We start from the raw sequence: 23,768 nt of genomic DNA on the forward strand, positions 1-23,768 counted from the left end.
ATCTGGAACCAAAAGAAAAAATGCTGGAAAATCTCAGCATGTCTGGCAGCATCTGTAAGGAGAGAAAAAAGCTGACGTTTCGAGTCCAGATGACCCTTGGTCAAATCTGACCTTTTGCCAACAGCTTTGACAAAGGGTCATCTGGACTTGAAAAGTCAGCTCTTTTCTCTCCTTACAGATGCTGCCAGACCTGCTGAGATTTTCCAGCATTTTCTCTCTTACAATGAGGATTGGTTGGAAGCTCTGACCCCAGTGTTCCATGCCATTGTTTTATTTAAAACATTTGGTGCCATAGGAGAGCAGCTACCTATTATCCACAGGTAAAAAAATTCAACTGTCCTGTCAAAGGAAACTATTGCACAGGAAGCCATTAAATCACACACGTACTTTTGAATGTGTGCAAGTGAGGATTTTCCACTCGCTCTAACCAAAAACTGCATGGGACAAAGACTTGTAAGAAGAAAAAGTTGTGTTGTTGATGTTTAATTCTATGATCGAGTCCGCCTCAAAGACCAACAAAAAGGTTACTGCTGCTTTAAAAATATAACTTTTACATATTTGAAAATTACATTTGTTTTAAGCATTTTATTACCCATTAGTTAGCAACATTTAAAAAAACTTCTAATACACCTGTCCCTTTATTTATTTAAGAAAATAATAATGAAGAGCCCTTTCAACATATTGTTCATTTTAAGATATACCATCTATAGCAGCAACTTGCATAGTAAAAGGCCATATGAAACACTCTTTGCGGGTGACTCGGAATACATTACTTGTTGACATATGGCCTCTTGCACTACGATGAATCACAGTTATTGAAGTCCTAGTTAACCTCTGCCTGAAGCCTTTATCTGTTTAATATGCAGCCAACACTGACGAGACCATCAAAGTCTTTATTGGTGTCTCTGGTGGAATTCAGGCAGTGCAGTAGGAATTGGAAAGCTCAGAAGTTGCCTCTTCTTACAGACTTCAAAATCATAATGATAATTGAAGAAATCTCAGTGGGCATAAAATGTATGAGCTCTCAGTGAAGACAGTTCCTTTTTGCTATTCAGCGCCTTTATCGGTTATTTTGGTTTAGATGAGCTAAGGAGCAAAAACAGACGGCTAAATTGAAAGAAAAGAATTGTTTTTAGAAAGTCCTAGGATCGACCATACAGCGATAGGAAATAAATGACAGTGGCTGTGTTTCTCACGTATCAAATGCAAAGTCTTTTGAGATTTGGTTTGATATTCAGTTTTTTTTTGCCAAGTCTTGTAAACATGACGCAGCTTGGGAACAGGTTTAAGCTAGTTGACAGGGTATATCGGATATAGTTTCCTGTAACATGAATATTTACTTCCAGTTCATATGCCAAGCATGTGACCTTGTCTGCTGCTTTTACCACTCTTTAAATTACTTATATTCTCACTGCTCAATGGAATTTTGCTGGATTGAAGAACGGCCTGAATTCTAAACTCAGCACTAATTCAATCAGACACTGTTCACTATACACACTCACACACAAACAGGACACAATGTAGATTATATATACTGTTACAACATAACAACACTTCTATTAAGTTGAACTTTGGATGTGCATAAACAACATAGATTATAAGTAGATTATTATTTAGATAGGAATTACAAAAGGGGGATAATAGCATTTGTTTTACATTTTCACCGACTCTATAAATATAAATTTGAATTCACACTTCATGAATTATAGAGCAATGAAATGGCTCACTCACAGACAACATATCTTGGGTATGGCGGTGATTGTTTCCTGAACTTGTGTTGGTTTCAACTATCTACTGACATTGTAACTCACACATCACACTTATGCACAACTTCAATGTAATTTGCTGTGTTACAGTTCTCCTATTCATTATGCATTGACAAGAACAGACAGGATACAAAATTAAAGGCATTCATAACTGATGTCATAGCCCGCGCTGGGATGAAGAAACATTTGTGATAAATTTAAAGTAACATTTTCTACACAAATGTAAACTCAAAATAATTTCATCAAATGAAACACACACTTCCCTAGCATGTATTCTATAGCTATTCATGCAGATAAATAAATATTGCACAGAAAACACTTTGGTGGGTTACAGTTCAAACATTGGGCTTTCTCTGTGATGTTACTTGCGTTGTGATATCCCTACTCAATACTTAGAGTGGCTTAACAGAGTAAGTAAGCCCCACTGTAGATGCCTTTGGAGTTATGGAACACATCCTCAGGTGAAGGATGTCACTGATTCTTCCAGTTAATGCACGGGAAGAATGAACAAACTTTAGGGTGTTACCCTAAATCTGAATTTTCTCTATATTTTTCTTTCAAAATATATGTACACCTGATCTTTTTTAAATATCTAAAGCCATCTAACAAAAAGAACTGATAAATATGTGAATGTATTGTAGCTATAAGTGCCTTTAATAGATGAGTTCACATTGTAAGTTTGCTGTGATGATATTGCACAGTGTAGTTGCTATTGCTGCAATAAAGTGAATTACCAATCCAACAGCTGATGTCACTATTGTGTCCCTTAACAACACTATATGTCACATCAGTAAATTGAGCTGAATTTTGAGGTCCACTGCCCAGCACAAATGGGTGGTATTGCCCTATGGCATGGAAGAACTTAGTACCTCATTACCACCATCATCTCCCTTTGCCAGGGTCCTCTGAATAACCAACCTAGGTGACCAGTTATTGACAGAGGTCATCTAGGTATTGTTTGTAAATTAGGCCCCCACAATGCCAATAACACTTGACACTATTTTTGGACTAAACATGCAGCGTGCATGCTCTGCCTAACATGTGCTAGTGGCAGAGCTGAAGAGGAACCAATGAGTTACCCTCACTTTATATTTACAAGGCCAGGAGGTTCAGAAGTGCTCCTCAAGGCTGCTGTGCTGCCACTTCAGAATTCCTTCCCTTTATCCACCCCCCACCCCCCCCGCCCCGCAATGATGGGAGCCCACGTTCTATCAGCCTGGAGGCTATCATGCGCTGCCTGATATTGCAGGTTGCTTTGGGTAGCACCTCGTTTCTCCATTTTCATCCTGATGGCCCAATGCTGATTAGTCCCTGCATTGAAAATGGAACATGCTACCGGAATGGTTAGGCAGCTGGCCTGTGCACATTGCCTGTCAGTCACCTGTAGTCAGCCCATTCTCGGAGGGAAAAACAGCCCCATTCTCTCAGCAGCATGTAATCCGATTTAGCTGGGCTGCTGATGAGATGATTTTCCGAGCAAGGGGTTTTCTTTATCTGACTGTATGAAAGATTGGCTTGTTTGAGGAACACACTCAGAAAGAAGTCTTTGAAACAGTTTCTTCTAGCTGTCTGTGAACTGATGTTTGAAGCATCACAGGGAGTCTCTGGTTTCACAGCACCTGCCTTTACACCTTGGGATATTAATGCTTATTATGTGCATATGAGCTGTCTCTTTCTGCTATTTTAGCCGGGGCATTAATCTCATCAAAATTAATTGGTTATTGCTTCCACTAAAATAGCAGAGGAAGGAATCACATAAGAATGCGTATCACGTGGCATGTTTTCAGGACCTAAGGATTAAACCGCAGGGCTCAGAAGCATAAAATCCTGATTTTCTGTCAGGTTGTATAATACTTCATTTAATACAAGCTATTCAATTGGACCATTATCAAACATTGAGCAGTTAATTGAATGGTCATGATTTCAGTTCAACACACATCATGAACAGCTGATCGAGAATCGGATGTATCAGAAATATTGCTGTAAACTAAAGGGGAATTCTTAGAATTTGAGACATTTTCAACATTTTCTTGAACCTTGCTTTTAGAAGAACAGCAAGCTTTTTTAATTTGAACAGAAGAGTCATTGATATGATTGTGTTATTTAAAGTATTAAATTAAATTGGGGCTTTAAAGAAAGGTTTGAATCTACTGAAAGTCTTTTGACGTGCTGGGATACTGGGTTTCATTTTTAAGTGCACTTTTTGCCCCCATAATTGGTTCTAGAAGATGCAATCAATGTTACATCCCTAAGCAAAAATGTGTTCATGCTCTTTATATATATTTAAAACTATAGTTTATCGAGTGATTATTGACAGTTCAACTACACTAAATCAGTGACAATGCTAGAGTCTCATACTTAAACCTAAGTCACAGCATTAACTGTGATGGTAACCTGAGTTGTTTGCTACAGCTCAATGTGCTATTTCATTAGCCTTTATTACCTCCGGATATCCTTTGAAATACAAAGATTGTCAGGACTACAGTAAATAGGTTAAATATTAATAATAGTCAAAATATATTAATAATAGAATTAAAGTGTGTATGTTTAGTTTTAAAATTTAATAAACATTTGATGTCTTGTTGAGATACAAAATAAAAAAAAAGCATTTTGCAAATATAAATTTTGTCTGTTGTGTCCTCAAACCGCTTCCTGCCCTGCCATCTCTAACTTCCACCCACTTGAGTGACAATCCATTGTTGCTCACTGGTTTGGTGGAAGGAAAGATTATTCTCTCACACACAATCCATTTCGTATCATCGTAAGAAAGCTTATAATAATACCACAGAACATGATTGAATACATCCCACAGGACTGACACTGGCTGGCTGTCAACCATCTACTGACGCAGACTATATTTTCCTATCAAGTGTATTAAATTTAATAAGGAAAAAGAATCCTTTCTCTTCTTAGAAGTCGTTAGGACCCTGAAACCTCCAATAATTTGGTTTGGTTTCCTCATGTTCACATAGCAAACACCATCAACAGTGGCAATAAAATCCAGTGCTGGAAATATCACTGCCCTGTACCTCATAAACATGTTTTTTTTTCTATCCTCCCTAAATGAATGTAAGCCACTATAGTAAAGTATGTAAAAATATATCTGTGCAATTTTAGTAAAACAATAAGCTAGGTTTCCTCGTTAAAGTATTTCGCTTTAAGAAAAAAGTAAAACTGTTTTAAAACTGTTGACTGGGGGCATGGAAACAACCTTCTGACAAATTGCGAATGAATCCAAACCTCTAACATTGCCAATAATTTCCTCCTTAGCTCTGATGACAGAGTGAAAACTTGGCTTCAGTTCAAGCGAGTTTTCATGCTGGTCATTGTGAAACTAAGCACAAGGCTTGAACAGGATGGTCTTAGTTTATTTCCATCCAACCTGTATTTGTGCTCCTTATCATTCTAGGAAGTTACATCTGTAATATTGCTGTAAAAACCACTATTTGATGCTGCCATCCAGCAGTTGGTGCAAGAGTTCTTTTTACACTTAATTCTGAGAGTAAGAGCGGGATAATTGCGAAGGGTCAAACTGATTCTGTTTAAAACTCAAATCTGTACTGGTGTAGTATCCACCTGAAACTGTCCACGTTACCCTGCATTAGCAATTGACATTTTAAAAATGATATTTGTGCAATGTTGAGATATTAACCGTGTACTTTAATGGTTTGTACATAATATCAAATTGTAATATGTTGAGTCGTGTGCCGCAAATTAAAGTGTGCAGCTGCACTTTTCACACTAACACAATGGTGATTGTTGACTTTTGTTAAAAAAAAGATAGGGAATGGGCAAGGTGTACATTTGATGTCCATGGAAAGTTCAGATTCTGACCACCCCCAAAAAAACAGCCGGCACCTTAACTGTTTTTCTTACGGAGGAAATGAGAATACAATATCCAGAACCCTTTCACTCACCAGTCTGGGGATTATCCCCCCTCTTGTTAGACAATCATTGTTTGGATTCACTCTGCCAAAATAGGAACTCCTCCAGTCTTCGTTATAGGGCTTTGCCTATGCAATAGTGTCCTGCATACTGTAGATTTCATCTGTCAGTAGCGCACTTAGTGACATCCTTATGGGTGCTGTTCATCAACATTGTAAAAGAGTTTCACAGAATGGAAGTGGGTCACATCACCGTGCATTTTGAGAATCCATGCATCATCATGCATCTAATTTCCTGTATTCCTGTGTAGGCTGGATGTTCCTTCAGGGACTCCAAAATCAAGAGGACTACCATGCATTTGGGCTGCTGTCTTATCAGTTTCTCGGAATTGTCCGGGGTGAGGGCTGTTTGTGAGGCTGCCGCGCCCTTATTTCATCCCACTCCTCAGCACCTGATTTGCTGCTATGAGCATTACACTGATGATGAAAGCTATAGCGAACGCACAGATGAGACTCTTCCTTACACACGTCTGCTTGATCTGCTGTGTTGAGCACGCTGCGGATAAAAACAAAAATCGTTTTGTTCTCTGAATTCACTTGAAAACAACACCCTTCATTTTGCTCAGGGCTCTATCCAGAGGCCTGGCTGGGAAGTGAATGAAACCTGTCCAGTAAGAGGAAGTGAATTCAAATGCCAACTGAAAATTATTTATTATTAGTGTCACAAGTAGCTTACATTAACACTGCAATGATGTTGTGGTGAAAATCCCCTAGTTGCCACACTCCGGCGCCTGTTCGTGTACACTGAGCAAGAATTTAACATAGTCAATGCAGCTGACCAGCGCGTCTTTCAGACTGTGGGAGGAAACCAGAGCACCCAGAGTAAACCCATGCAGACATGGGGCAGACGTGCAGACTGTGCGCAGATAGTCATCTAAGCTGAATGATAGGGAGTGGGATAGCTTGATCTTGGATTTGGACATAGTTTGGCACAAGATTGAGAGCCAAAGGGCCTGTACTGTGCTGTACTGTTCTATGTTCTAAGCAGAGAAATGAATCCGGGTCCCTGGTGCTGTGAGGCAGCAGTGCTAACCATTGTGTCACCATGCCACCCATGGCTTACTGCTTGGAACTCAAGTATGTGACAATGTTAGAAATGCTGCTCCCTTTACGATTGAAGCAGGACTGGCTGCAGAGTGAATTGAGAGCAGACAATACTAATTGAAGCTTGCTTCTGGATGGGGAGAGGATCTGGAAGGGATGGGTGGAAACCTGTGTGAGTATTGATCTATAGTTTCACAACAACAGTGGCACAGTGGTTAGCACTGCTGCCTCACAGCACCAGGGACGCAATTTCAATTCCCATCTCAGTGTGGAATTTGCACGTTCTCCCCGTGTGTGCAAGGATTTCCTCTGGGTGCTCCGGTTTCCTCTCACAGTCCGAAGATGTGCAGGTTAGGTAGATTAGCCGTGCTAAATTGCCCTTTAGTGTCAGGGGCATTAGAAGGGTAAATATATGGGGCTACAGGAATAGGACCTGGGTGGGATTGTGGTCAGTGCAATCTCGAAGGGTTTTTTGGCCTCTATCTGTACTGCAGGGATTCTATTCTATTCTATGAAATAAAACAGTCGTGAATCATCAGGCTGTCTTCTGTTGCCTGATTCCGTAATTGGAGATTCACCTGTCTGACATTATGGCTGGAATTTTCTGGCCGTTCCTGGTGTCTCTAGTCCTGCTGCAGTGGACACAAATCTGGCTGAATCCCAAATTCTGTCTCCTTGATTGTGGCAGTGACGGGAGTGAATGGCTGGAAAACTCCAGCCCATGTTTTAAATGTATATTACGTACCAGGACAAAGATGCATAGCTATTGTCTAATATATAATGGTGCACGTATATAAGTTCAAATGTACTCTGAGTGTTTTGTATTTCAAGTGAAGGGATAATTCTAGAGTCAATACTACCCTGTCACCTGAGGGACGATCACTTGGCCAGGAATCAATAAATGTACATTCCATACCACAAACTCTGCAGGAAGAACAAATTGTGTTTACTTTTTTTAAAAAAATCATTATACCCATGTAAAAATGGATTACAAATAAAATCTAGGGCAGTGAAGAGTTTATCACTCAGATGTTGAGGAATTGTACCATTAAAGACTGCCTAAGGATCATTTTCAATTTTGCTTTTAGTGTTATAATGACTCTGTTCCCGCCCCTCCCATCATTTAAATTATTTTGACAAAAGTAGAAAATGACATTGAATTATGACACTTAATAAGTTTGAAATTGTTTCACTAAGTTATTTTTGAACCAACGTTCTAAAGTTAACAAGCTTTCAAGTAAAATTGGATTTAATGTTTCAGTGACAATATAATGTAACTCAATCCTTCCATCAAATCCTCATTTATCTTGATATTTGAAAGGAGATGTTAGGTATTCTGTTAATTTCACTCACTTTGTTCTGAGGGACGGGAAGATTCAAAAGATATTTCTACTGTCTACTTAGTATCAGTGGAAAATGAAGAAAGGATCTTTACCAATTCCAACCCACAACTAAGAATTCCTACAATGATGTTTTCTATTGTTACTACATACTACAACCTGTTGGGACATGTGATTTTATCTGAAAGCTTACTTATTCAGAACAGCATGGTTGTACAACATTTCAATGCCATTAACACTGTGCTGGCACAGTGGATAGCACTGCTGCTTCACAGTGCCAGGGACCTGGGTTCAATTCTGGCCTCAGATCACTGTCTGTGTGGAGTTTGCACGTCCTCCCTGTGTCTGCGTGGATTTCCTCCGGGTGCTCCATTTCCTCCCATAGATGTCCAGGTTAGGTGGATTGGCCATGCTAAATTGCCCTGAGTGTCAGAGAGATTAGCAAGGATAAGTACATGGGGTTACTGGGATAGGTCGTGGGTGGGACTGTGATTGGTGCAGACTCAATGGGCTGAATGGCCTCCTTCTGCACTGTAGAGATTATATATTGCTACTATTCTACAGGCTAGTAAGGAGTGGGCCTGGCCTTGTATTACTTTGCATGCTGACCTTAAATTGTGCCTGAGGGTGGTGTGACCCTCAGCAAGGTGAGGCTGTCAACATTGAGGTATGACAAATCAGGATGGGGATTACTGCAGCTTACTCCTGTACAGTTCCTAGCTCAGGCAAGGTAGAGGAGAAGGCTATTAGCCAATTATTCCCCTCATATGCCACATGGTGTGGAAGACACCTATATGAAGCAAGGGAATGCAATTGTAAAATGGGACAAGGTAAAACATTTTGTCTCTTATTGTCTGTTCTTTATGAGGCAAGTACTCATTCTAATTGTTTGAAGTGGTACTTGAAATCATTTGGAAAGTATCCAGAAGCAAAAGATTGCAAATGCTGGAAATTTGAAATAGAAGTAGAAAATGCTGGGGTACTTAATAGATCTGGCTGAACCCTTGGAGAGAGTACAATAGTACAATATGATGATTTTGAGTGATATGGGTCCCATTGGTGTGGTTTACAACAGGTTTTGAAAAGTGAGATTCAGCTAAGTAGATTCCCTTCCCCTCCCCTCCCCGGGGTAGCAAATGTAAGTATTGCCTCTGGGGGAGAGGATATGCTGGAGCCTCTAGCACAGGTTGGCACTGCCAGGTTGCTGACTGTGCCAACCTGTACTGGGGGCAGTGCCAGGAGTGGACCACCCCAGGACAGCCCCATGGGATGGCTTGCCCTTTTTATGTGTTGGGGCTGGTGCCTGTGTGTGGGGTTGGAGAGGATTGTGCCACCAGACTGTAGTGGATGTGGGGGGGATAAGTCACTCCAATGCCTGCAAGGGAGGTGGGAGTTGGCGGGGGGGGTCGCCCAATGCCTGCGAAGTGGGGGGGAATGTGTTGGGAGTGCCCTAGTGTTGGCATTGAGGGGGGAGCTCCATCACTTCTGCTATGGTAGGGTGTTGGTGTAGGGGGTTAGTCCCTGATGCTTATGAGGGGCATCCTAATGTTTACATGGGGGGGAAGGGGGTGATGGGGGGAATGGGGGCCCTTCAGTTTATGGTACCCATCAGATCTGACTGAATCCTTGGAGAGAGAAATAAAATTAGTGAGGATGATTTTGAGCGACATGTGCATCTGATTAGGGCACCTTTTAAAGATGGCCCCACCCCACTAGTGTGCTGGAGAAAACTCTCCCCCCAGCCCTTTTTTTTGCTCAGGAATCTGGGGTGGAAACTGGACGCTGCAGCTGGAGAATTGACTTTCAGTCAGGTCCTGACACTGAAAGAATATGGGAAAATTCCAGCCAACGTTTCAGGTTGCTGCCATTTTGTCAGAACTGGAAGCCTGTCAATCAGGTGGGGTGCTGGGTAGAGAACCAATTTAACAACATTGCATGCACACGGTGAAGTTAAAACTGGGATGCAAGCGGGCAACCCCAAATGCTGAGTTTCCCAAGCCTTACTGACCCCCCACACACCCCACCCCACTCCTGGTGGGTCAGTTGTTAAAATCCAGACCATTAACTTTGTTTCATTCTCTGCTTCCAGCCCTGCTAAGTATTTTAAAAAGAGAAAATACTGGAAAAAAAATTCTTCTATTTATCACATTTTATCAGAAAAAGTGTCATCCATTCAGTTGCACTTGGTGGATTTATGACTGTAGTAGCGATTTACTGGAAGGCAGACACACTGTGTCGTGTTAGACTGGACTCACTGTCAATGTCAACAGGACATTCATCTGGGTTTACAACATGGCCCGCTTCTTCTGTCATGATTATATTTTCTATGTCCTTCATTGACAAATGTTCACAGAATGCCTCGTAAAGAAGTCTCTTCAGTTCTTCTACTGTCATTCTCTGCATATCGCACTATGGGACAAAGCACATACAGAAAATTAATAATCCCAGGAGTAGTGTCATCATAACATAATTACACCCATTACCTGATAGCAACAACAATAATAATCTGCCTCTTCCAATGGCACTCTGATAATTACTTCATACTAACTTGAATTGGAATCTTTGTTGAGTCTCTTGTCTTTTTTTTGTTCATCTGGACATGTTGGCCACTGCAATGTTTCTATAATAATGAACAGTTCCCAATGGTTAAACTGAATTCATATTTTTATTACAGACAAGTTCTATTGTACCAAAGACCATTGTGATTGGGATCATTATAACACTAAGGGAAGGCTAGGTTTATACTGTTCATCTGGACATAGACAGCAACAATGATCGGATTAATGTTATTCTTTATCATTGAGCTGCTTATCTAGAAGTGTATTTATAGCACCATAAACAAATAATGTGTCTAAATATAGTACTGTAGAATAAAAGGATGTGAATATGTTCCATGAATTCTTATATGATGGTGGCCCGATCTGAGCTGAGGGGTGATTGGCAGACAGAGAATGAAGATAATGATCAGGTAAGTTCACCAACCTCAGCCCTCCTTCCCCCACACAAATAATGACTAGATATTGTGTTGTTGCTGCGTGCCGTCTGGAAGCTCATTATAGAATATCAGTGGCAGAGAGATGACTGTAGTCTTGAAAAGAGATTATGCCAAGGGCAGAATCTACTCAGGCCATCGAAGGTGGTTTTGGGGACAAGCGGGCCGAGAGTCCCGGAAGGTGATGCTGAGTCGGGATCCTGATGTGGCATTGCCTTCTTCCAGCTTTTCACCAGGTGGCATTGTTGGCAAGTGGGGAATGCCATCATCTGTCAGGTAAGTAATTATGAGCTTATTATGAAGCCAATTATAAGTTCTTCAGTCCTCAATCCTAGATTTCCCAGCTATGGAACCCATTTCTCAACCTGTCAGTAACTTGCCAGAGTCACTGGGGTGAGTGCAGAGTAAGGGGAGTGTCTTCAGTTGTTATGTATTTAAGTGGTTGCATGATTGCTTTAAGACCCAGTCACATGATGCTCCACCATTCATTTTGATCGTGGCTGATCATCAAATTCAATATCCTGATTTCCACCCTTCCTCCCATATCCCTTGATCCCTTTAACCCCAAGAGCTGTATCTAATTTCTTCTTGAAATCAGGTAACGTTTTGGCTTGAACTACATGCTGTGATGGTGAATTCCACATATTCACACCCTCTTGGTGAAGAAATTTCTCCTCACCTCAGTTCTAAAAGGTTTACCCCTAATTCTGGACTCCCCCACCATTGGGAATGTTCTTTCTCAATCTACCCAGTCTAATCCTGTTAGAAATTTTAAGTTTCTATAAGATCCTCTCTCACCCTTCTAAATTCTAATAAGTATAATCCTAACTGACTTAATTTCTCCTCATATGACAGATCTGCTATCCCAGGAATCAGCCTGGTAAACTTTCATTGTACCCCCACTCTAGCAAGGACATCCTTCATCAGAAAGGGGCACCAAAACTGCACACAATACTCCAGATGTGACCTCACCAATACCTTATACGATTGCAACAAAACATCCCTATCCTTGTACTCAAATCCTTTCACTGTGAAGGCCAACATACCATTTGCCTTCTTTACTGCATGCTGTATCTACGCGTTTACATTCAGCGGCTGATGCACGAGGACTCCAAGGTCTCATTGAGTATCCGCCTCTCTCAATTTATACCCATTCAAGTAATAATCTATCTTCCTATTATTGCTAACAAAGTGGGTAACCTCACATTTATCAACATTATACTGCATCTGCCATGCCTACACACTCAGCCTGTCCAAATCACGCTGAAGCATCTCCGCATCCTCCTCACAGCTCACCCCCCCACACAACTTTGTATCATCTGCACATCTGGAGATAATACGTTCAGCTCCCTCTTCCAACTCATTAATATACATATAGACTGAACAAGATGGGAAAAGATAGTTAACGTTGAGATTCAAACAAATAAAAAATGTTATCATAGAATCTCTGCAGGGCAGAAGGAGGTCATTTAGTGCATCAGATCTGCACCAATTCTCTGACAAAGTAGCCTATCCAGGCCTTCCCTCCTGCTCCATCCCCAAAATCCCACGTATTTACCATGGCTAATCCACTTAATGTGCACATCTTGGGACACTAAGGGGCAACTTACCATGGTCAATCCACCTTATTTTGTGTCAGACCTTTTGCTTGGGACATAGTAATACCCAAAATAACGTCAAACTCTTTCTGATTATCCTTGAGTTCCAATTCCTGATGAATTCACTGACGTAATTCTGAGTGTAAACTTTTGAATGAATCTGTGCAATTGAGCAGTGAAACAGAAAGTAGTGTTTTCTTTTTTTCATTAAAGAGTATCCACTGATGGATTGAAGAATGATGACCTAATGTGGTTTTCTCAATCCAGCTGAAAATGGGTTTATCACGAAAAATATGTTTTATTTAACAAGCGCTCAAGCCATCTACCATTGAATAGCCTGATTTTAAAATCACTGGAAATGACTATGAAAAGCTACATTGAATCATTTAATAGTTTAATTGGTATTTACTGGTCAACTCCTTAATAAGCCAAATATTTTTGATTGAAAACCTTTAAAAACATGCTACTAATGCCTTGTGCCTGTTTGAATAGAGGGGAGTACGGTAGGATGAGAGGAGAATTGGCGAATGTGGACTGGGGGAGCGCGTTGGAGGGAGGGTCTGCTGAGGAGCAGTGGAGAATCTTTAAGGAGATCTTTCTTGGTGCTCAGCGGAAATTTATTCCGATGGTCAAAAAGGATAGTAGGAAGAGAGGTAATAAGCCGTGGATAACGAAGGAGGTGAAGGAAAGTGTTAAATTAAAAGCGGAGGAATTTAGAGTAGCTAGGAGTAGTGGGCGAGAAGAGGATTGGGAGAGGTTTAAATGTCAACAAAGATTGACAAAGAAGTTGATAAAGAAGGGTAGGAGAAACTATGAAGCTGGGCTAGCGCTTAATATAAAAAAGGATAGCAAGAGTTTTTATAAATATATAAAAAGGAAGAGGCTGGCTAGGGTGAATGTTGGTCCTTTAGAGGATGAGAAAGGGGACCTAGTGGTAGGGGATGAGGATATGGCTAAGGTATTGAATAACTTTTTTGTTTCTGTCTTCACGGAGGAGGACGTGAATAATTTGCCGGGTGTTAGCGATGGAAAGGTGGTAGGACTGGAAGGTCTTAATGACATTACTGTTACTAGAGAGGCGGTGCTCGACAGACTGGAGGGGCTGATTGTGGACAAGTCCCCAGGACCGGATGGAATGCATCCGAGGGTTCTGAAAGAAATGGCGGAGGTGATAGTGGATGCCTTGGTGGTTATTTTCCAGACGTCGCTGGATTCCGGGGAAGTGCCGGATGATTGGAAAACGGCTAATGCTATGCCGTTGTTTAAGAAGGGTGCCAGGCAAAAGGCGGGGAATTATAGGCCGGTTAGTTTAACGTCTGTGGTGGGTAAAATGTTAGAATCTGTCATTAAGGAGGAAATTGCGAGGCATCTTGAAGGGAATTGCTTGATAGAGCAGACGCAGCACGGTTTCGTTAAAGGGAAGTCGTGTCTGACAAATTTACTGGAATTCTATGAGGATGTGTCTAGGGCGGTGGATAGAGGAGAGTCGGTGGATGTGGTCTTTCTAGATTTTCAGAAGGCGTTTGACAAAGTACCTCACAAGAGGTTATTGCAGAAGGTCGAGGGACATGGAGTTGGGGGTAGGGGGTCAATGGGTGCTATTCGGATTGGCGGTTGGTGACTAGTGGAGTGCCCCAGGGGTCGGTGCTGGGGCCTCAGCTTTTTACCATTTATATAGATGATCTGGAGGAGGGAACCGAGTGTAGGGTGTCGAAATTTGCTGATGACACCAAGATTGGTGGAACGGCAAATTGTGCGGAGGGTGTGGAGAGTCTGCAGAAGGATCTAGATAGGCTGGGCGAATGGGCCAGGAAATGGCAAATGGAATTTAATGTTGGCAAGTGTGAGGTGGTCCACTTTGGTAGGAAGAATGGTAGGAAGGACTATTACTTACGGGGCGAAAAACTGCAGCAGGCGATGGTGCAGAGGGACCTCGGGGTCCTTGTGCATGAGTCGCAAAAACCCAGCTTGCAGGTGCAGCAGGTGGTCAGGAAGGCGAATGGGATGCTGGCCTTCATAGCAAGGGGGATTGAATATAAAAGTAGGGAGATCTTGCTGCAGCTGTATAGGGCATTGGTGAGGCCGCAGCTGGAGTACTGTGTGCAGTTTTGGGCGCCGCACCTGCGCAAAGATATTTTGGCCTTGGAGGGAGTGCAGAGGAGGTTTACTAGGCTGATACCGGAGTTGAGGGGGTTGAGCTATGAGGAGAGGCTGAATAATCTGGGCTTGTACTCGTTAGAGTTTAGAAGAATGAGGGGAGATCTCATTGAGACGTATAAGATGATGAATGGGATGGATAGGATAGAGGTGGAGAGACTCTTCCCGCTCAAAAAAGACAGTAGGACTAGGGGGCACAGCCTCAAGATAAAAGGGGGGCGGTTTAGAACGGAGTTGAGGAGGAACTTCTTCACTCAAAGGGTGGTGAATTTCTGGAATTCTCTGCCCGTTGAAGTGGTGGAGGCTGCCTCGCTAAATATTTTTAAGACGCGGGTTGATGGGTTTTTGATAAGAGAGGGGATTAAGGGTTATGGGGAGAAAGCGGGAAAGTGGAACTGAGCAGCGACAGATCAGCCATGATCTTATTGAATGGCGGGGCAGGCTCGAAGGGCTAGATGGCCTACTCCTGCTCCTATTTCTTATGTTCTTATGTAAAATAATTAAGACAAGCTGAAGAACTTTCCGTGAAAAGTGCCAGGCACAAATCTCGTGATTTCTTTATCCTGGGAGAGAGAAAAAGATACATTAATTTGGAGTCATTTGGGTAAATCATAGAGTCATAGAATCCTACACTGCAGAAGGAGGCCATTTGGCCCATCGAGTCTGCACTGACCACAATCCCACCCAGGCCCTATCCCCATAACCCCATGCATTTACCCCAGCTAGTACCCCTGACACTGAAGGGACAATTTATCATGGCCAATCCACCTAACCTGCATGTCTTGGGACTGTGGGAAGAAACTGGAGCACCCGGAGGAAACACACGCAGACACGGGAAGAATGTGCAAACTCTGGGGCAAATTACAAAAATGGAGAAAGGGATAATTTGATAAATGGGATTTCCAAGGTGGGATGTTCAATGCCACTTGTTTGTGACGGATAGGTTCTGAGCAGTATTAACATGGAACACATGGAAAGATCAATATTGAAAAGAGGAACGAACACAATGGGGGTGATCCTACTGGCTCGTCCCACCATCAATTGGCATGGTGAGTCGGTAAGATCAGGCAAGACGTGAAAAATCTTGTTCATGCCCAGTTTCTCGCCTCTTGCAATTTTGCTGGCCCTGTTTTGCCGGCGAAATCGGCCTCATGCTCATGTAGACAGTTGGGAGTGCTACTAGTTGTAGTATATTAAATGTGTTAGTCAAGAAATGTTGGTTCATGATTTTGTTGCTGAATTTCTGACTGTCAAAAGAAGTGCATTCATTCATTCATAGGCACACTGGCCATCTGAAGGGTGGTTGGTTGTGTAAAGGATAACATAATGTTGACTGGATCATGTCAGATAGTTCAAGTGTGTCAAATTCAAGTATTCAATAACCTGCTACATATGGGTGGCAAATCCCCAGAAGGATCTTTGATAAGAGATCATAGAATCCCTACTGTGCAGAAAGAGGCCATTTAGCCCATCGAGTCTGCACCAACCACAACTACAGCATTCTTCCACTTACATCGGTCACAAGATCTTTTTTATGAGTTCTGATGAACCATCTGAAATCATGATATTAACATGATTTGTCACATGTTGAATATCTACAGACCTACTTTCATTGAAAACACATTTTGTTCTTGGGTTTTCTAACATAGACTTTTCTTTTCCCTGGCAGTTTCATTGATGTTTGTTTAACTTGTGCAATTTGTAAAGAACCCTGAAGCTTTCTGCTACTTGGATCATCAAGAGTATTCATTTTCAAGTGGCACACTGACTATATCACTGCAATGTAACTAAAACCTGCTTGCTGTTTACCCTTTGTCCTAGCTAAGTATTGCAATTATCCCTTGATGCCGATATATTTCAGTCTCTTTGCTGGTGATTACTCAAGCTTCCAATTTCAGTTTAAGTACTTGCCTCACTCTTGTACCATTGACTCATTTACCAGGCCTGTGAGAGAGCAGCAGTGGGGCTGGTGGCAATGTTGGGAGGATGGGAAGGCTTAAAGATGTGCGGCTTTGGCAATTTTCATTCAATCACATGCAGTGAATGATCATACAAGTACACTCAGATCAGAGGAATTGACAAGGCACTTGCTGTTCTGGATGCAAGAATACAATCCATATCGATTCAGTGGCCATGACGTGTGACATTTACTATGCAAAGGGAAATTGACTTCAGGAGCATGATTGAAACACACACGGACTGGTGAAGATTAAGAAGGAAGTCATTTCTTGGTTGATTGCCTGTAGCACCTCCTACACCTGAGGTTTACCATCGAAGCACACATTAGCCTGGCGAATGAACTACTGAATAAATGAACAGAGTAACGGAACCAGAGAGAACCATGTAGAATTTTAATCTGAGTGAGAATTTGAACATTGTGGGGACAATTTTATCTTAATCTGCCATTGGTAACTGACAAAATTGGTTGTATGCCCAATTCTACTCTCCTTTGAAGCTAATGTTGGGTGGGGAGTAAAACTGGCATTCCACCCAACCCTATGCCTTCTTGCCAAGCCTATTAGGTTAAAATCACCTCCATTTGGTTGCCTCGTCCATAATCCCCCATATGTGGCCTAGTGAGACAACAGTAGAAGTGCAGCCCTCAGATTGCTTCCTGAACATGATTGCTGGGCAGCATGGTGGCGCAATGGTTAGCTCTGCTGCCTCACAGTGACAGGGACCTGGGTTCATTCCTGGGTGACCATCTGTGAGGAGTTTGCACCTTCTCTTCATGTCTGTGTGGGTTTCCTTTGGGTGCTCCAATTTCCTCCCACAGTTCAAAGATGTGAGGGATAGATTGATTAGCCATGCCAAATTGCCCCTGAGCGTCAGGGGGACTAGCAGGGTAAATACATGGTGTTTAAGGGGATAGGGCCTGGGTGGAATTGTGGTAAGTGCAGGCTTTATGGGCCATATAGTCTCCTTCAGTGCCATAGGGATTCTATGATTCTTGGGAGATAACAGTTAGTATGTATGTCTTTGATACAATGCAAGGATGCAAATTGCTTGGACTCCTATAAACGCTGAAACTCAAGCGAAATTCTGTTTCATTGAAAATCTTTCTGTTTTCGGCAACCCTTATAAAAACTATTTGCTCTCAAAGAATGTCTGTTCTCCCTCCGGTATGAGCTTTGTTATTGAAAAGAAAATGAATAAATTCTTTTCTGAGCAGTGCGACCAGGGGCTGGATTTCAGTTGGTGCCTGGTGGACTGAAATTGGCATATCCCATTGAAACTGAAGGCAGACAAACTCACAGGAGAATTCTATTTATCTGAAGAGCAATAAAAAGAGATATTTCTGTAACCCGCAATTCATTTCTTGTACCCATACTTCACGTTGTCAAACTACTGGTTAGGAGCAGTATGGTTATCCATTGGATGTAGCCGGTGTCTCGTGGCTAACTAGAAAATGCTCTCCATACGTTACTGCACCCAAGATCCTCCTGTCACTGCATCCTACAGTGGCAGCAGCATCATTGGGAGTTGTATCTAACACACCCGCCCCATTTGTAACCTTACATATTAGTTTCATTTGTCAGCTATTGTTTGTCTATGATTGGACAACATTGCCATTCTACTGCATTCATGTGAAAGCTAAAGACTAAGCTCAGGCAAGCTTTACACCTCCTGGTTGGTACGTGTGTCATGAATGCAAGTTCTTGTAGATACCTGCCATATTTTCAGCATTAAGATGCTTCTAAATATGTTATCATCGAGTGTTAATAAAGGAATATTAGTTTATGATTTAGTTGCCTAAATGACTTGTCAATGACTTGACAAGAAGAGGTTAAATCAGTCACTCAACTGAGGGCTGGCTGGCAACCAGTAATCATGGTGCACAGTGGTTAGCATTGTTGCCTCATAGGACCAGGGATCCAGGTTCGATTCCTGACTTGGGTCACTGTTTGGATGGAGTCTGTACGTTCTCCCTGTGTCTGTGTGGGTTTCCTCTGGGTGCTCCGGTTTCTTCCCACAATCTGAAAGATGTGCTAGTTAGGCGCATTGGCCGTGCTAAGTTTTCCCTTACTGTACCCGAACAGGTGTTGGAGTGTGGTGACTGGGGGATTTTCACAGTAACTTCAATGCAGTGTTAATGTAAGCCTACTTGGGATACTAATAAATAATCGCCTAGATCTGGCCTGGCAAACCTTCAAAATGATTCTTTGATGAGGAGTTAAAATAAATAGATTAAGGATTTATTTTAAGTAACGCATGTTATGAGTTTACCAGCCAAAGTTTATTTATTTTATTTATTAGACACAATTAGGCTTACATTAACATTGCAATGAAGTTACTATGAAAATCCCCTAGTCACCACACCAGCGCCTGTTCAGGTATACCGACGGAGAATTTAGCATGGCCAATGCATCTAACCTGCATGTCTTTAGACTGTGGGTGGAAAATGGAGCACCTGGAGGAAACCCACGCACGTGCGGGGAGAACGTGCAGACTCCGCATAGCCAGTGATCCAAGCCAGGAATCGAACCTGGCGCTGGAAGGCAGCAGCGCTAACCACTGTGCCACCATGATGCCCCAAGTGTTCTTTAAAGTATCAGAGTGGGTATCGGACACTCGTGGCTTCAGACGCCAAAGCACAAAAATTTAGGTTGACGATCAAGTGTGATTTGGCCCAGATCCCACACACTATTTGCAAACAAGAACAGGGAGGTTCTCCCCAGTGTCCTGGCCAATAATAATTGTTCCACCAACATCATTAGAACAGATTATCTGATGGCTATCCCATTAATGATGGAGAGACCTTGTTATGCTTACATTGCCTGCTGTATAACAACAGAAATTATCATCCCCCCTTCCATTCAGCGACCAGTCATTAGTATTTTCAGGATGCCTCTCACCATTATTTCACAACACTGAAAGGAATTACTGGATAATAATGTCTATTCGGCTGCGAGACTGCATACTATGTTGGAAGTTGGATGCCGCTTTCTCTCACACTGCCCCCTCTTGCAGTTCCAAAGATACGAGCTAGACAGACACCCGGCAAATACTTTACCATTTTCATTTTTCATCACATTTCAGAAATTAAAAAGTCATTCAACATTTTGTTGTGATGCAGTTGCTCACCTGTGAGCAAATAGATGTAAGCAATGTTGCAGCACAACATTATTGAGGAGAGGCGATGGCCCAGTGGTATTATCACTAGACTATTAATCCAGAAACACAGCCAATGTTCTGGAGACCCAGGTGCAAATCCCGGCATGGGAGATGGTGGAATTTGAATTCAGTAAAAAATATCTGGAATTAATAATCTACTGCTGACCATTAAACCATTGTCGATTGTTGGAAAAACCCATCTGCTTTAGGGAAGGAAATCTGTTGTCCTTATCCAGTCTGACCTACATGTGACTCCAGAGCCACAGCAATGTGGTTGACTCTCAACTGCCCTCAGGCAACTAGGGATGGGCAATAAATGCTGGCCAGCCAGTGACACCCATGTCCCATGAATGAAAAGCAGAGGATGAGATATGCCTAAAGTAGGTCAGTCTGAGCATTTGGCAGCCTGAACTGGACCAATTTTAGGTTTAGGATTTGTTGTCACTGTGCCAAGGTACCCAGATGTGAACCTGTCATGGGGATCCCCTGGGGGCACAAAGTTGAGAATAACACCAGGGGAAAGGGACATTGCACAAGTTGGCACTACCAAGTTAGCACCCATGCTAAACTGGCAATGTCAACCTGTGCCAGGGCAGTGCTGGGGTGGACCCTAGTGGGAGTTTCATGGGGGAGCATTCATTCATTGTGGTGGTGGTGGGGGGAGGGGTAGGGGGAGTGAATGTGTCAATGTGGGAGCCAGAGATGCTGATAATGGCTGTATGGGGAGGGGTACCAGTATTGACTGTATGGGGGGGAGTAGGTGGAAGGGATGGGGGGGAATGGGGTTGATGCCCATTGCGAGTACTGAGGTAATGGGGGAGAAGCGAGAATAAATGCCACCTCTGATCAGGAGGGGCTGTGTGCCTCCGATAAGAGGTTGGGGGTGGGGTGGATCTGATCAAGAAAGGAGGGATGGGAAGGGCAACCTCTGAGACCTCTGTGGTGGGCAAGGGATGAGAGGGTGGAGGATGGTGGTGGAGGTCATTGTTTGGTCTGATGAGAGTGCTCTTTAAACATGGTGTCCCAATCCCAGTTCAGGTGGGATTTATTGGCATGTCGAGGCCCCACCTTTCTACCTAATGGCGTGAAATATGCCCACCTGTTTTTTTGTGGCAGAGTGGGGTAAGATCTGGGGGCTGTTTCTCTTATCAGAACCAATGCTCTGCTGTTTTTTTTTGGTAAGATTTCACTCATGATTTATTTTATTGTGACTTCCTTTCTTCCATTTAAAGCTTGAAGGTGTGGCAGCAGAGATAATTGGGTTACCCAGGGGAGGAGATTTTACTTTCCAGATAACTATACAGTGGAGTAAAGGGACAAATCTCTCCGTGCTGAATACAATGGAGGAGAGGGGAAACAGAAATAGCTCAAGGATCTTTGAGATGATGGGCAGGATTTGCTACTACTCAATGCACAGCACCAACCCGTGAAGAACAGCAAGTAGCCAAAGTAATGTGACAGATATGTGACCTGAGAGCTATATCAGCATGGTGCTCCTGTAATGTCCATTCCACTGAGGCTTCTGAACAACAACAGGAGACATCACTTGGAGCAGCATATATATTTCACCACAGCTTTACTGAGACAACAGGTATCCTTTTCACTGTGTGTCATAATAGATCAAGGGCAACGGTGACATACATCTTTGATTTTACCAGACACCAAACACTCCCTCAGTATAATGTGACATCTATTGCACAAATATTGCTATCATAAGTCTACAGGCACAGCCATCTCTTCTATCAATATTCAGTTAATAGACTCATTTTCTGAATGTTCTCTTGACTTACGCATTGTGAAGGAATCAAGGGCTTTGAGTTGTGGGGTGTCAAGGGGAGGTGGGAAAGGTAAAACAAAAGTTCAACTGAATGGAAAAAGGCCACAATTTTACATTTCACCCTGTGTTGGGTGGGTTGGCAGGGACCTTATATTTGCTGGCATGGCGTGGGCCATTATATCTGTTGTCTATCTGCTTCCATTGGAATTTTATCAATGGTGGGGTAGGTGTTGGGTAGCCTGCCTCTCGTTGGGCCAATTGAGGCTGCTTAAGGACCTTCTCTCGCCGCCACTTCACATGCGTCGGCTAGTCTACAGGCTCACGTGAGCATCTTCCTCAGGTTTCCTGGGCCCAACATGTTCAGTGTTAATCGTCATCAACCTTGCCACCCACCATAATCTTGATCAGCAATCTCCCCGACCAATCCCTTCACCAGGTGAAGCTTTCCTAACTTGGGATCCAACCTCTGTCACTGTTCTTTGTGAATGGACGGAGTGGCTGCAGTCTCAACAATGACCACCACTCCCAGTGGCGCTGCTGAGACTAGAGTGCTGTCTGCCATCTGAGTGGTCAGCCTCTCTTTTAGGTGTTACATCCTCCCACATGTCAGCTGAAGCCATGAACTCAGGGAGTTAACATCCTGATGACCCTGAAATCTGGTTACTGATTCCCACCCTGGCTCAGGCAGGCTGGTTCACAAGCCTGGGGTTTGATCTAAGCATACTAATGACACTTCTGTGGAAATGTTCAAATGTGCCAAGAAAATAAATCATGTAAATGATGCACAATATTGAAGCAGCATAGCATATACTTTGATTCCTGAAACAATGATTGCAATAGCAACATTGCACAGTCAGTGGGGATGGGAGGTAATGTTGCAGTGATTTGGAGCAAGTTGGCAGAATGACTGCAGAATCTTGCAAATGAAGTTGCTACAAAGCAACCCTAGAGAAAGGTGGTGGGAAATGGGAATCCTCTGTGGTAGAGCAGCCAGTGTCAGAAGTGACATCCATTTTTAAACAACTCAATGACACATTCATCTGAGATTTTTTGAGAATGCAGAAATGAGTAATTTTTTTGGATTAGAAGTTGTTCTATTGCCCCAAATGCCTGTGTTAAAATATCAAAGGAATGAATTTTGTACAACAGGGTTTGTTCAGGCCAAGTGTGGGGAAAAAGTGTGCTCCAACTCATAGCTATAATAACAAATTGAATGTTTGGGCATTTCTCTCAGTTGCACAAGGTAATTATGTTGATGTGGTTCCCCTAATGCCTTACCTTCCAAAAAACATTATCAAATTCGGTCCCGTGGAACTTTTCTGGAATAGCAGCTGATGACAGTTTGGGTCCTAGCAAAGTCACAAACTCTTCAAAGTCCACCTGTCCATCACCTGAAGTCATAATACAAAGTTAGTTTTGAATATTTCAAATTTGTCATAACAGCAGCTAATGATAGCATAACTTGAATCTCATTACATTCATCTGTAAATATGAATTAGGAGCAATATTTGGTCATTTGATCTCTAGAGCCTGCTCTGCCATTCGACAAAATAATGGCTGATCTGATTCCAGCCACAACTCCACATTCTGCCTGTCCTCTGATAACCTTTGACTCCCTTGTTACATAAAAATTTATCTATGCCTGAATAATATTCACTGATCCTGCACCACCACCCGCCCCCCCCCCCACCTCTCTCTCTGGGGAAGAGTTTCAAGGACTTTCAACCCCAAGAGAATAAAAAATCATCTCTGTCTTAAATGGGAGACACCTTATTTTTAAACTGTATCCCTTAGCTCTAACCTCCTTTCATCCTCCACCCTGTCAAATCCCCTCGAGATCACATATGTTTCAGTAAGATCGCTCTTAATCTTCGAAGTTCCAATGGATATACGCCCTACCAGTCCAACTTTTCCTTGTTAGATAACCCCACATCAGCTAATTGGATCATACAATCCCTACAGTGCAGAAAGAGGCCATTTGTCCCATCAAGCCTCCTTTGACAACAATCCCACCTAAGCTCTATCCCCGTAACCT

At 42.6% G+C, this 23,768-nt stretch overlaps 1 protein-coding gene across 1 annotated transcript in view; it reads right to left on the reverse strand.

Annotated features, from left to right (window-relative positions):
* Window positions 1–2,977: 2,977 nt before the first annotated feature.
* LOC145356091 (calcium-binding protein 7) overlaps window positions 2,978–23,768 on the reverse strand; it is a 63,932-nt gene continuing 43,141 nt past the window's right edge. The window contains exons 3-5 of the mRNA XM_080208695.1: window positions 23,012–23,124; window positions 10,350–10,503; window positions 2,978–6,206 (exon numbers count right to left, since the gene is read on the reverse strand). Of these exons, the coding sequence (XP_080064821.1) occupies window positions 6,079–6,206; window positions 10,350–10,503; window positions 23,012–23,124 (395 nt within the window). The 3' untranslated portion in view covers window positions 2,978–6,078. The remainder of the gene's footprint in view (window positions 6,207–10,349; window positions 10,504–23,011; window positions 23,125–23,768) is intronic.

This window comes from Carcharhinus amblyrhynchos, chromosome 20 (assembly GCF_965287045.1).
Source record: "Carcharhinus amblyrhynchos chromosome 20, sCarAmb.v2.hapA, whole genome shotgun sequence".
NCBI lineage: Eukaryota > Metazoa > Chordata > Chondrichthyes > Carcharhiniformes > Carcharhinidae > Carcharhinus > Carcharhinus amblyrhynchos.